At 35.8% G+C, this 12,299-nt stretch overlaps 1 protein-coding gene across 1 annotated transcript in view; it reads left to right on the top strand.

Annotated features, from left to right (window-relative positions):
• STX18 (syntaxin 18) overlaps window positions 1-12,299 on the top strand; it is a 66,606-nt gene that overhangs the window by 26,399 nt on the left and 27,908 nt on the right. Inside the window, exon 2 of the mRNA XM_084285820.1 lies at window positions 7,751-7,818. Coding sequence (XP_084141946.1) covers window positions 7,751-7,818 — 68 coding nt within the window. The remainder of the gene's footprint in view (window positions 1-7,750; window positions 7,819-12,299) is intronic.

The raw sequence follows: 12,299 nt of genomic DNA, 5'->3' as shown, positions 1-12,299 counted from the left end.
CTTTTAGGCTGATATTGAGTTATTTATTACCAAATTTTCCAGGTTGTAAAATTAACAGTGAATAAAAAAAATATATCAAAATGATTAAATGCACATCCAAAGTGTAATTAGAGGTTGAGTATTCAAAATGTGAACTGATGGCTAATGTAAATTTTTGTAATAATTCCTTATAACTCTATCATCTCCACCACTACCACCAATTTTATTTTAAATTATAGAAATACTGGTAATATTACATATTTGGTCTTTTTTTTTTTTTTTAATGCCATCTTTACCTTTGAAGAGTGAAAACACTTCATTTTCATGGTTGTAATCGAATTATTTTAATTTTGAATGTTTTTACCCCACATACCATACTTTTCTTTCTTTTTTTTTTTTTAAATACAGCACATACCCATTCTTGGTTCTGTTCATTACTTCACTATGAATGAAAGACTACTAATAAAACGCAATTAGAATTTTTCCCTGCCCGTTGCTGCTGCTGTAACGTATATGCTGATGGAAAGCAGAAACTGAACCAAGTCCCAATTTCATGAGATTAGAGGTAGCCAGGCTGACTGTCTCCTCGCTTTCTCCTACCCCATTTGAGTGTAGGGCCACCCCCATGCCATTGTTTAGATATTATTTGCTCTTTTGGGTTTCAGATTACAAGAGCAATTGATCCGCGTGACCTATTTTAGAAACTTTACCGTTTGCTGTGGAAACCTAAACCAAATGTATACCCTCAAGAGACAAATCATCTGAAAACTGGCCAATTGGCATTTTGAGGCGGTGCAGTGCTCCTCGGCTGTGCATTCCGGTAGGACAGCACCACCTAATGGGCTAGAAATAATTTAACATCAACATCTTTTTAACCAACGGTTTTCACACTGCCAAGGAGATTCAGAGCTGAAGCTGAGTATCTTGGTGTATCTTGGTGTGTGTCATCATAGCAGCGAATTGCATCACTTCGTGTTCTGAAGATTCAACTTTCTGAAGTGCAGAACCCATTTTTTTTCTTTAAAAAAAAAAAAAAAGCACTATATGTTTCTGGGCGACAATGCTGCAGAAACCATTGTGAATTCAGTGGGTTTACAGTGCTTAAAATATAACATGTAAGGAAACAGTGGAATCTGGTCTTTCATGTACAATTATTTTTAAAAGTTCATACCTCTATCTCATCAAAGGTATTCTGCAGTGGAAAAAGTCTCCGCAGGAGACATTTCTGTATCAAAGCCTTCCTAACCAGCCTTTCCCAACTCCAATAGTTTAGTTAAGAGCCCAAGCTCTTAATTCTACACTTTGTTTAATAAAAATTGGTTTTCTGTTTATGGTATCTATAATGTTGATTAGGTTTAATTGCCAATTTCAGAAAACATTTGCACTAAGCATGGAAAACTTCCTCTATTTTTTGAAACAATTAGGTTTTCATGTGTGATTAAACAAAAAAAAGTTTATATTTCTCTGCTGATTGCTATACCTCCTGCTAGAACTAAGGTTGTACTTTTTTGGCCTGAAACATGAAGCCCCTGAATATCACCTAATATTTCACTGAAATTCTGAATTTCTTCTGAAATAATCAGGTTGACTGTAATTTTAGAACTGGAAACACGATAGGTAGCTAGATATTATTATTATTATTGTTTGTTTGTTTTTTTCCATTTTGCAGAGGGGATTGTAAAATGTAGCTACGTTTTCATGGACCTATAAATGAAATCTATTTAGATAAACTTTTGAAGATCAGTCTTTTTGGACGTACTGAAAAGTTCAATGTAAAACTCCTGTTGGTAACTTTTTTTTTTTTTTTTTTTTTTTTTTTACAATTAACAAGGGAGTTTCATCTGTTGTGCTTATCAGTGTGCTGCTGAATCAATCAACAGTAAATGCAGTGTCTCTTACAACTGTTGCAGTCTTTCCATTATATTTTCTTTTTAAGTATTTTTAAAGTTTTCTTCAACATCTTTTCAAAGTTCAGAGTGGAAGCATAGTACAGAGTGCAACAGTCAGTTTTATATGGTAGCAAATAGTTGCTCATTGTTCCGGTAGCAAAGTAAACTTGATAAAAAGCTATGTTTGTTCAGTGAAAATGACTATTCAGCACAGTCAACTTCTCCCTACAATATGTCACGGGAACCTACCCCAATCATTTTAATCGTAAACAATGCTGCTGCTTCTTGCAGTGGGTTAAGCGTATGCAAATTGGAGCCTACTGTTTCGTGAGCGATCAATTCTTTGTGGCGAGTGGAAAGAAATGTTGTATGTATTGCTAAGATACTGCAAGAAACATAATCAGCGTCTTTGTTCAAAGCATACACATCTTTTGAAGATGCTGCTTAGCTGGGAGTGCTTTCCTGTTTATCTTCTTATTTAAAAATATAAGCTGCTCTAAAATAATAAGAAAAATCTCTAAACAGAACAACATCTACCATTTCCTAGTGAAGGCCCCAAGTATAAATAGAGCTGTGCATGCCACCTGTGGTAGCAGATGGCAGCCATTCACAGCTTCTTTTTGTGCTGGACCTGCATTATATGCAATAGTTGCTTTTATGGTTTAATAAAAGTCGTTTGAAAATCTACAGGGGCAACAGAACACAGATACATGTGTTAAAGAGGTAGTGTACAATGAAGGTGATCTTTGAAATGAAGGTAGAGTATAAACTGGAACCTAAAGTGACTTTAAAAAGTTACATTACAGGCTTTAATGTGAATTTATAGAGAGCTTTTTACTTACACGATGCACAGTGCTTACCCTGGTGTTGCCACCCAGTGGATAATGATTGCTGGTTCACTGCAGAGAAACACGGGTTTCCATTGCCAGAACCCTGCTTGGGGGGTTAAGTAACACCTGGAGTCTCTGACTTGTGTACCTGAGTGTGTGGGTTATCATTTTAAGTTTCTTAAGTTGTAATTACGTGCACCATGTTTCATGGCAGATGCATCTTTTAGGAAGTTCCCTACTGCTGCTGTCTAGCTTCTCTTCTGCCTTGCGGTGATAAAAATATTTGGGTGTCAAAACAAATGCAAGAGATTGTTTGCATTTACTCTTAAACGTTATTAGCCCATTTTTCAGAAGAATAATTTTAAGAAAAATCATTCCAGTGTGTCACTGTGTGGTACTGACCCTCATGGGACAGCCAGAGTGTGGAGTGCAGGTGGGAACGCGGATGGATGAGGGAAAGTCTGGGACTGTATGTTTTTGTCAAAAAGAAAGTAACCTTTGGTATTCTGGCGGTGAACAGCAGCTTGAGAACATGCTGTTAATGTAACGCTATAACTGATGTTGGCAATATTGGGAGGAAATGTATTTTTTCCCCAGATTCTCATAAAAGTGTCAGTTATCCAGAAATTCAGTGGCGTTCTTCTCTATAAGATAACTTTGCTCTTAATGTAGAGCAAGAGTGCTGCAACTGTGAAGAGCATTTCTCTAAGCCCTCCTATCCCTCCGGGGAAAGAAGGAAACCATTTCTTTGTTTCAAGGCTGAAGGAAAGGTTTATTTCTCTGCTGCAGATTTTCAGAGAGGAAGACAGTTAATTTCCAAGAACTATGACGGGAGGCCAGTACTGAGATGTGTTTGTGCTTCATCTTCAAATTGCTTTCATCTATCCTTTTGAAGGCTGTGTAGACTGGTGGGGTAATTGTTTTGAAAGCAGGCGTGTATGGCAGATAGGAAGTTGCAATTACGATGGATGGGAAAACTGAACGGGGAAAAATGGATACACTAAAATACAAGTGGGATTTAAAATTGTTCCATGTCTACTTGAAAGATTAATTAGAGAAGATAACAAAAAAATATAGATATATATGAAAAACTAGCCCAGAAGCAATAAGGAGCAGGGGACATGGCAGAAGGAGAGACTGGTTGACCAAGAAAACTGTTGCAGAAGGGAAGACTTTGTAAGGATAAAGTTCAGGCTTGGAAAGTTCATGGTGACTTAACTAATGGTATGAAAAAGCCTGCAAGTTAAAATACTCTAAGTATGTAAATAAAAAGAGAATGAGAGAAAAAAAGTGGATTTGTCATGCAGCTGGAGTATATATTATGAAAAGCTCAGTTATGATTTCCAGACTGAATTAATATGGAGAGAGACATGGTCCAGCAGGGTAAAAGCAAGGTAGGTACTGGGAACCAGGGCATGGGGCTGGAAACTTGGAGCAAATCTCTGTGTTAATAAAGTCATGTCACAGTTATCAGATAATCCCTGGGCTGAGTTCAGACACAAGTCCGATGGCAGCTATTTTTGGTGAAAAGACATTGAGTTGGTGATGGTACCGTTTGATCAGAGGGCAAAATTTAATGCCTATAATTAAGTCCGCAGAGAGAAAATGATTATGGCATCAGCAGGGCTTTTAGTCTGATGCAGAGGTGTTCCAGGCTTCAGGAAAGACTTTAAGTGGAAAAAGATAAATAGAAAGTAAGATACAATGGAGTATGATTTCATGCCGTACTAAAAATAGTATATGCCCAACCAACTTGATGCTTTAAGAAAATCATATTTCCTTTATTAAGAAGATCTGGTGTCTGATGGTAAAGGGGCTGATAAAGTGCTAATAAGTCTAGAGGAGATTAGCAGAGAAAATACTACCTGAATATGATGTGGCTGTAGCAGAAGCAGTAGTTCTGCGTTGAAAGAAGTGCTGCACTGGAGGTTAATGGTTGAATTACTCTGGGATTGAGTTTTAAAAGTAATCATATTTAACACTGTGCTCATTTGGGGGAATAAAAAAAAAAAAGTAAGATTTTGGTAAAATGCAGTGATGAGGAAATGCTGACCAAATGCTGACCAAAACAAGGAGTAAGCTCTGAGCTAACCAATGCAAATTGGTTATGCAAAATGAAAAAAAAAATGCAAAAAACATTTCCAGGTGAGTAACAAAGTATGAACACCAGTGTGTGCCCTTCTGGACATTTGCTTTGGAAGAGGATTGATAGAAACTGGACCACATGCAAAGAAAACTTACGAATTAAGCAACTTCAGAACTACCTTGTGTGGAGAAACTAAAAGCTCGGGGTCTTTTGTCTGGGTTGAAGGTGTTGGGGAGATAATTTAGAGTAAAACTCATAAGGGAAGAAGAGCTCTTAAGGGAAAGGACTGTTTTGAAACAAGAACAGATGGGTGGAAGTTGGTCATTAGGAAACCTGAAATTTTGGCAGTTCTAATTCATAATAAGAGCAGTAAGATTCTCATAAAGGCCGTCGGTTGGAAGAGGAAGAGGCTTTATTGCCCTTAGGATGGAGCTTGATAAGTCTGTAAAGAGTGTATGGTGTGCCTCTGATAACCCCAGAATAAATGCCAGTTGATGACCCTGGAGATATCTTCAAGATTTATATTTGTATAATCATGGATATTTTGTGTCTGTAGAAGATAAGCATGGTACCTTTAAAAAGAAAAAGAAAAAAGAAAAAGAAAAAAGGTGTGTGTGTGTGAGATAAAATTCACAGTCCCTTTATTTAATGCTAGTGAGACCTTTTTCATAAAAATCACTTTATTTTGTTGATGCTGTAAAGACAAATTGAATTCACAACTATGCCAGTAGTCCACAATAAGATAAGGCAAAAGAGAAATAGCCTCAGTGCAAGATCCCAGAGGATGCTGTTAGGATTTGAGGGAAAGCAGAACAAGAAGTCTCACTTCTGATGCAAATCTTGGGAACTAAGAGCTTGATGCAAGTATGGGCATAATGGTGTCATTCTAAATTCATGAAAATAGCCTTACAAATGAAGGAGAGGCAAAGTGGGGTCAGTGCAATTCAAACACACGATGACAATTTTAGCCTAAATAGAATGCTCTTTGTGACTAGATGAATTAATTACTGTAAGACAGTGTTCTTGCTTGTCATTCTGATTCTTTCTGCTTGTTAATCACCCCTAAATTGTGGCTATTGCAATAATATTAAGATTTATTACTTATAAAATTTTGCTAATCTCTTTTCTAGTCTAGTGTTTGTTCACGTATTAATGTAAATGTTCTGGAGTTTGTCTCTGACTTCACGTTTCCACTCTTTGTCCCCCATAGCACTTTCTTTCTGCCTATTAAGGATTATTGTTCTGCTGAAACACTGTATGACTTTTTAAACTGTTCTGCTTTTATGGTCAAGCTCAATTTACCTATTAAGCAAAGTTCATGATGTACAAATTCGGAGCTGAGAAAGAGATCAGAATACAAAAATTATGTTCTGGTGGTGATGGGGAGGAACAGCTATAGAATGGTTTGACTTAATTTTTGTGCCTCGTTGATCTTGAGGAGTGATTTCAGTGTTTCTCTTCTTATTGCTTATGACAGTCCTAACACACTTTAGGAAAGTTTGGATCTACTGGAGATAATGACCAAACTCTGTTTGCTGTAACTGGGATAAAATTCTTTGTGCTGTTAATCATCTGGAAAACTTAAAACATGGAAATTGGGAAAGTTATCTGATACCATGGGTTATAGTAAAAAGGAAACAGCAAATGATAACAGGGAAAAGTATACACATCTATTTGTGCAGGAAAATGCATTTTAGCTGTACAAATCACAGCAGTCTGTCTAAGTACATTTTTTTTTTCTTTTTTTTTCAGATCTTGTGAAAAATAATTGGGGGAATTAATCTTCCGTTTATGCAAACTACTCTGTGTTCTTTCTCTGTGGTTTTTTGTTTGTTTAATTACAAGGACCATTTGCATGAAAATAGGATTTTAAGACTTGAACGGCTTCTGATGCCTTTTCCCAGATACATGGAGTAAACCACATTTATTTTATTTGTAAACTAAAACAACTATTGCTTTGTAAAATTCCTTGCATGCTTTTTAAAGCTGAATTATTAATGAATATTTGAGAATATGCTTTAGAAGGGTTCCCTGTGCACTTCCCACCTTGAAAATACCTACCTGTAATGTATATAATTTCTTCCCTGCCCTTGGCCCCATCATGTCTACTTCATGACCTGTTAAGGAAGTCATATTGGTACTCATCTTGTTTCCATGGCTGATTTAAAACTGGATTTCTGTACTTCTTCCATTCTCTAAGATAAGTAGCATCTGATGCTACACCAAATTTTTTAAATTCAACTGAAGTTTTCCAAAGTTCTTTCATATTTTAGGAGCTTTTTTTTTTTTTTATCTTTTCAAAAGATCTCTGTAAAGGCTTTGATAATCAAATGAATTTACATCAAAAATGTATCCATGGTCAAGTGGAAATCCAGAAATAGAAATCCAGAAAAAGGGGGTGGGGGGTGCGGGGAATGGATATATTCCCTGGCAAAACATGCCAGATGATAGAGATGATGTCTGGCTTCAGGCACAAACTGGTCACTCGCTGTATTGCTGCACAAATAGGAAGGAGGGGGCAGCACCTTGCTCTACAAGTTCTCGTAACTGAACTTGAGTATTTGCATCGCTCTTCATCAGCAAAATGTTAAAAATTTTCTTGTATAATCTGAAATGAATTTATTTTCTGAGATATATGTTGGCTTCTTGGTTTCTGGTTCATATCACTTTGAAAAGTTTAGTAATGTTTAGTGATATGCTTAATATTTGTTTGCTAGTATTTAATATTTAGTTTATGCTTTTTGTACACAAGACATACATTTTTACTATTCCTTTATAAGTTCTGCCTTCATATAACAGAGCTTTCCATGATTTTTATGTACTGATTGCTTGAAAAATGTGAAAATTAATTGTTACAAAATTAATTTTACTAATTCATGTTTGAGGAATGGAATTACTGAACTTTAAACATAAGAAAATATTAATTTATGTAACTTTGGCATTTAATATGGTTTCTCTTCTTTTAGATTTCCAATATTGGGAAGCTGAAAGATTTTCTTCTGCAACACAGAAAGGATTACATTAATGCTTACAGGCAAGTGTGTATTTTTTTTTTAATAGTTTTGATTTATTTTAATTTATTTTCAGATTTATAAAGTAGACTGCCAAAAAATCTATAGGCATAATGATTGAAAACAAAATGTAGGTTGCTTATTATTTTTATTATATTTGCTTATTATTTTTATTATATTTGGTATACCATGAGCTACTTAAGAATAATAATGCAGGCACATAAAGAAACTGGTCCGAAATAAAAAGAGGCTCAGAACTTGAATAAGGCTTTCGGGGTGAGATCTGAAACAGGCTGTCTGTCTGAGCCCAACACCTCTTAAGGACCTGCAGAATAAGTTTCTGCTTTGGTTCCCGAGAGAGCAGAAGACTAGATTCAGTCATCCAGTTTATGCCTTCCACTCTGTGATGCTAAACGTCCTTGTTGTCTCCAAGTATATAGTCAGTAGCATCAGCAGGGCCTGGAGGTGAGTGATGTTAACTCTTCAGGTTCTAGAACGCGAATTCAGACGAAGGGCATCACTTAAAATACGGTGTTGTGTTGGGACAACAGCACAGGTTTTGCTTTTCTGTGACAAAAACTTTTTGCTTAAGTTCTGGTAGTTATTGTGTAGAGAAAGTTTTAAATTCTCCTCAGCTATTAGGAGATATTCAGATTTGCTGGATCTGCTTACTTGCTGTTAGCCTTATTAGTATGATTTGTAGAAGAGTAAAATGGAAGTTTTACAGATTGGTGCTAGTAAGAAAAAAAAAATCATGATCTGCAGATTTCACATGCTTAGTGAATTATTATATCAAGTTATCCTAAGACCTAAACATTTCTGCAACTCGTATTTTGGCGAACAAATAATCAATTAATTTGAGAAATTGAAAACTTGCTTTTTAACTAAAAATTTTTTCTACTTAGTAGTCATCTTATTGTACAGTACTCCATTCCAGAAATAGGAAATACTTTTCCTTTTGAAGGTTCTTATGTAAGCTTCACTATTTCCTGTGTTGTATTTCTCTGACATGACGGCAGAGTTGCATGGATTGAATCGGCCTTGTCTGCATTGTGATTCTGCCACAACCCTGACTGCAACTAAACTGTTGCTGCAATTCAGGTAGAGCTAACACAGTGTAAAGGCATCTGTGTATTGAAGATACTGAGTCCCAAATCAATGTAATGCCTGTCTCCGAGAGCCTCAAAAATGAAGAGTTTGGCATGTTTTAGAAATGTAAGGCAATGAGAGCTATTCATAGTCAGTACTGGTGAAAATGAAGTTCCTGCATGGGTGTTGCACAAATCAGTTGTATGTGGAAGGCATAAGAGGAGATGCTTTTACAAGCACTGAGCAAAAGTCTATGTGTTATATCTAGCTCTCTGCTTTTCAGTTGCTTTTGGAATAGATGATGAACAACACTAGGTGGAGCTACCAATCGAATACTGAAATAACTTCTTGTGTGAAAACTCCATGTGAATGCATAAACTGAGAAACTGCAAATAGCTGCAGAGAGAACAACCTGTCAGTAGCAGATGACTTCGGGGTACTATTTGTGTTTTATTAGCAATAGTGTGCATAAAATAGAGGTGATAAAAGGGAGTAAAAATTTATCCAAGCTATTTTGCTTTCTAAAAGTTGATAACGTTCTTTCTGTAAACTCTCTTTTAACCAGTTATCATGGTAATTCTCAGTGATTTTTCCCTGCCTTAGGCATTAACTAAGGAGAGAAAAAAAAAAAAAGAACTGTCATTTCCTTTCTTAACCTTTACAATAATCATGAGAATCTCATCTGATTGCAGTTGATCCTGGCCTTAAAGGTCAAATATAAAAGAAATAGTGCTGTCAAATTCGCTACTAGATTGCTCATGCTATTCTACTTTGTGAATACGAAGAGGACTGTAGCATCCATGCCGGCAGTCTCAGTCTTAAACGCCTCATTCATTCCAGACAGAAGTTTTAATAACAGACTATAGGGAAAAATTGTAAAGAATTTAATACAAAAAGAAGAGCTGGAATTTATGTAGAAGGCTTAATTCTGTTAATGAAATTTGAATACTCTGTATTTTGTCAATTCCGCTATTTGTTTTTAAACTATAGTAGAATGTGTCAGTGAAAATTGACTTTTGAGCTATGTGGTTGAGTTACTCAGCTTTGTGGAACTTCTGGATGTAACACATTGTGAAGAAGTGTGGTTGCTTCTTTGACCTTACTTTTACAGAATGAATTCTCCAGTAAATACTTCTTTATTTTTATATTTTTTATTATTATTGTTTTTGGCATATATAAACTATCCTGCAGAGGGGAGATCTTTAGTTCATTTTTAGAGGAAGATGAGAAAGACAACTGGAAGAAAGGTTAATTGAAACTAAGGTCCAGGCCTAATTAATCAAACTTTAAGTATTTAAATTTAAATCTGAAAAGCTCAAGAATTACTAATTGCTTGTTCACCTCTTTTCTTCTTGAATTGGCTGTTAGCTGTAACCTGAGAGGCAAACCTTAAACAAGTGATGCAATGGTCTGAGGTGCACTTTAAGCCACCTGCACCGTTATCCTCTCCTCTTTATCAGGGTTCACTTACTTTCCCTTATAATTTTGTAGCTTTCTGTAATAGGGATTTTTTGTTTTGTCATGTTTCTTGTTGTATCCTGTCTACCATGGTTCTCCTCTGGTCAGAACTTCTGAGAGCTTTAATGTGTGGTACCGATGATCTGGTATCATCCTCCGCTGGCAGCACAAGTTAGAGTGGAAGGCTGTTTTGGAAACTGGCCTGTTAGAAGACTCTGATTTACAGAGGGGTACATATAGAATCTCTTCCATCAAAATTCTCTCCAAATGCATGCATTTTTTCTCAGCATTTTGCTTAAAAAATGTGTTGTACTACTGTTAAAATCTGTGTCAATAAAATAAAAACTTGGGCTTTCTCCACCTCACACATCTTAAGGAAAAATACTGCTGTTTTATTTGGCATTAGAGCCTTGTCTTAGAATAAAAAATAAATGCGTATATATACATATATGTGTGTATATATATATATATAAAAGTAGCAAACTTATTGATCAGTTTAACTATTTTTGTGCTGGCTTCACTATTCACCTTTCTATTTATACATTTCAAACCTAATGAAGCCCTTTGGGCATCATGATCAGTGAGCACATTTAGTGGCAGGGTGTTTTATAAGAAAGTAGCTAAATCATGGGCGACTGCATCACCAGCGCTCCTACTAATAGTAGCTGTCACTGAGCTATCACTGCATATTTTTAACTGCAGTCACTCTCCAAGCATCTTTGGAAGGAAGTGAAACTCAGCAATCAAGTAATGCTGTAAGGCATCTCAGAACATTTGAAAATTAATCAGTTTCTGTTGAAAAAATACTCTGACAGTACTTAAAAACTGCATTAACAAACAGTATTTGGATATTTGTTAATAGCTGGTTTATCTTAAGGACTTCCTCACCAGCTTTTTTCAAGTAGGTTTATTATCAAATTTACTTGATAATCACAGAAGTAATTTTCAATTGATTAGCCAATATGGTAAACACCAGAAATTTAAATATTAGAAATTTATCCCTACTAAATTGCAATCTTTAAGGACTTACCTTGCAATGTAACATTCAGCAAATGGCTGTCTTTAGTGAGAGAGCTGAGCAGAAAAGAAAACTAAACAAAACCCTTTCCTAACTCTGTAAAGTCTGAATACCAACTCTTTTCTAAGTGATGCTCTGATGAGGCTTTGTTGATTTTAGTGGAATAATTTCTCATTTATATTGACATAACTGACTGCTACCTGTTCTTTTTCAGTTCTGTGATGAATTAGATGCAGGGGTAGAATTAGATGTAGGGGTAGTTGGCTGTTTCCTTTGTCTCCCTTTAGTCATAAATGGTTTCCAACAAAACAAGGTGATCACTCATCCTGCAAAGGAAAAGGCAGAAACTCTTCGTTCCCAAAGATGTTAACAAGGTGTGGGTGACTTTTTTTTTCTTTTTAAGCAAACAGTGATCATTCCTTTCAGATAAGGGCTGTTACTTGACTTCCCTTCTTTAGTGTATTATTGCCATGTATTCTATGTATTCTTTCTTTCTGTACATTTACTGTAATACACTCCCACATTGCTTTCTTCACTCTGCCATGAGAGATCTTTTGTTCAGTCACTGGTAAATTGTCTGATATTTAGTCTGTGAACAACTTGTGCCTTTCTTTGCCTTTCTTCATGAGCTCCTACATGCTTCAGACCACTGAACCACCAAGGCAGTTTAGTTGTGTTACATCTGGTTCTAGGAACTAGCTGTAGTACAGTAACAATTGGGAATTGGAAATGATCCTCTGGAGGTCTCCGTTTTCTCCGAGAGATCTTTCTAGGTTGAGATAATTCAAAGACCAGTAGTTATTTTTACTGTTTTAGTTTAATCAGACATTGGAAAAGAATTAAGATAATTTTTTGACAGTAGAAGACCTCATACTTGAAAGGGAAATCAACTGTTTGTCTGGGTTAATTTGACATCTTATTTACTCTCTTTTGCAACTG

This window comes from Netta rufina, assembly GCF_964035555.1.
Source record: "Netta rufina genome assembly, chromosome: 4".
Lineage (NCBI taxonomy): Eukaryota > Metazoa > Chordata > Aves > Anseriformes > Anatidae > Netta > Netta rufina.
The sequence above is the reverse complement of the archived record's forward strand: the minus strand, read 5'-3'. Positions and strand labels throughout refer to the sequence as shown.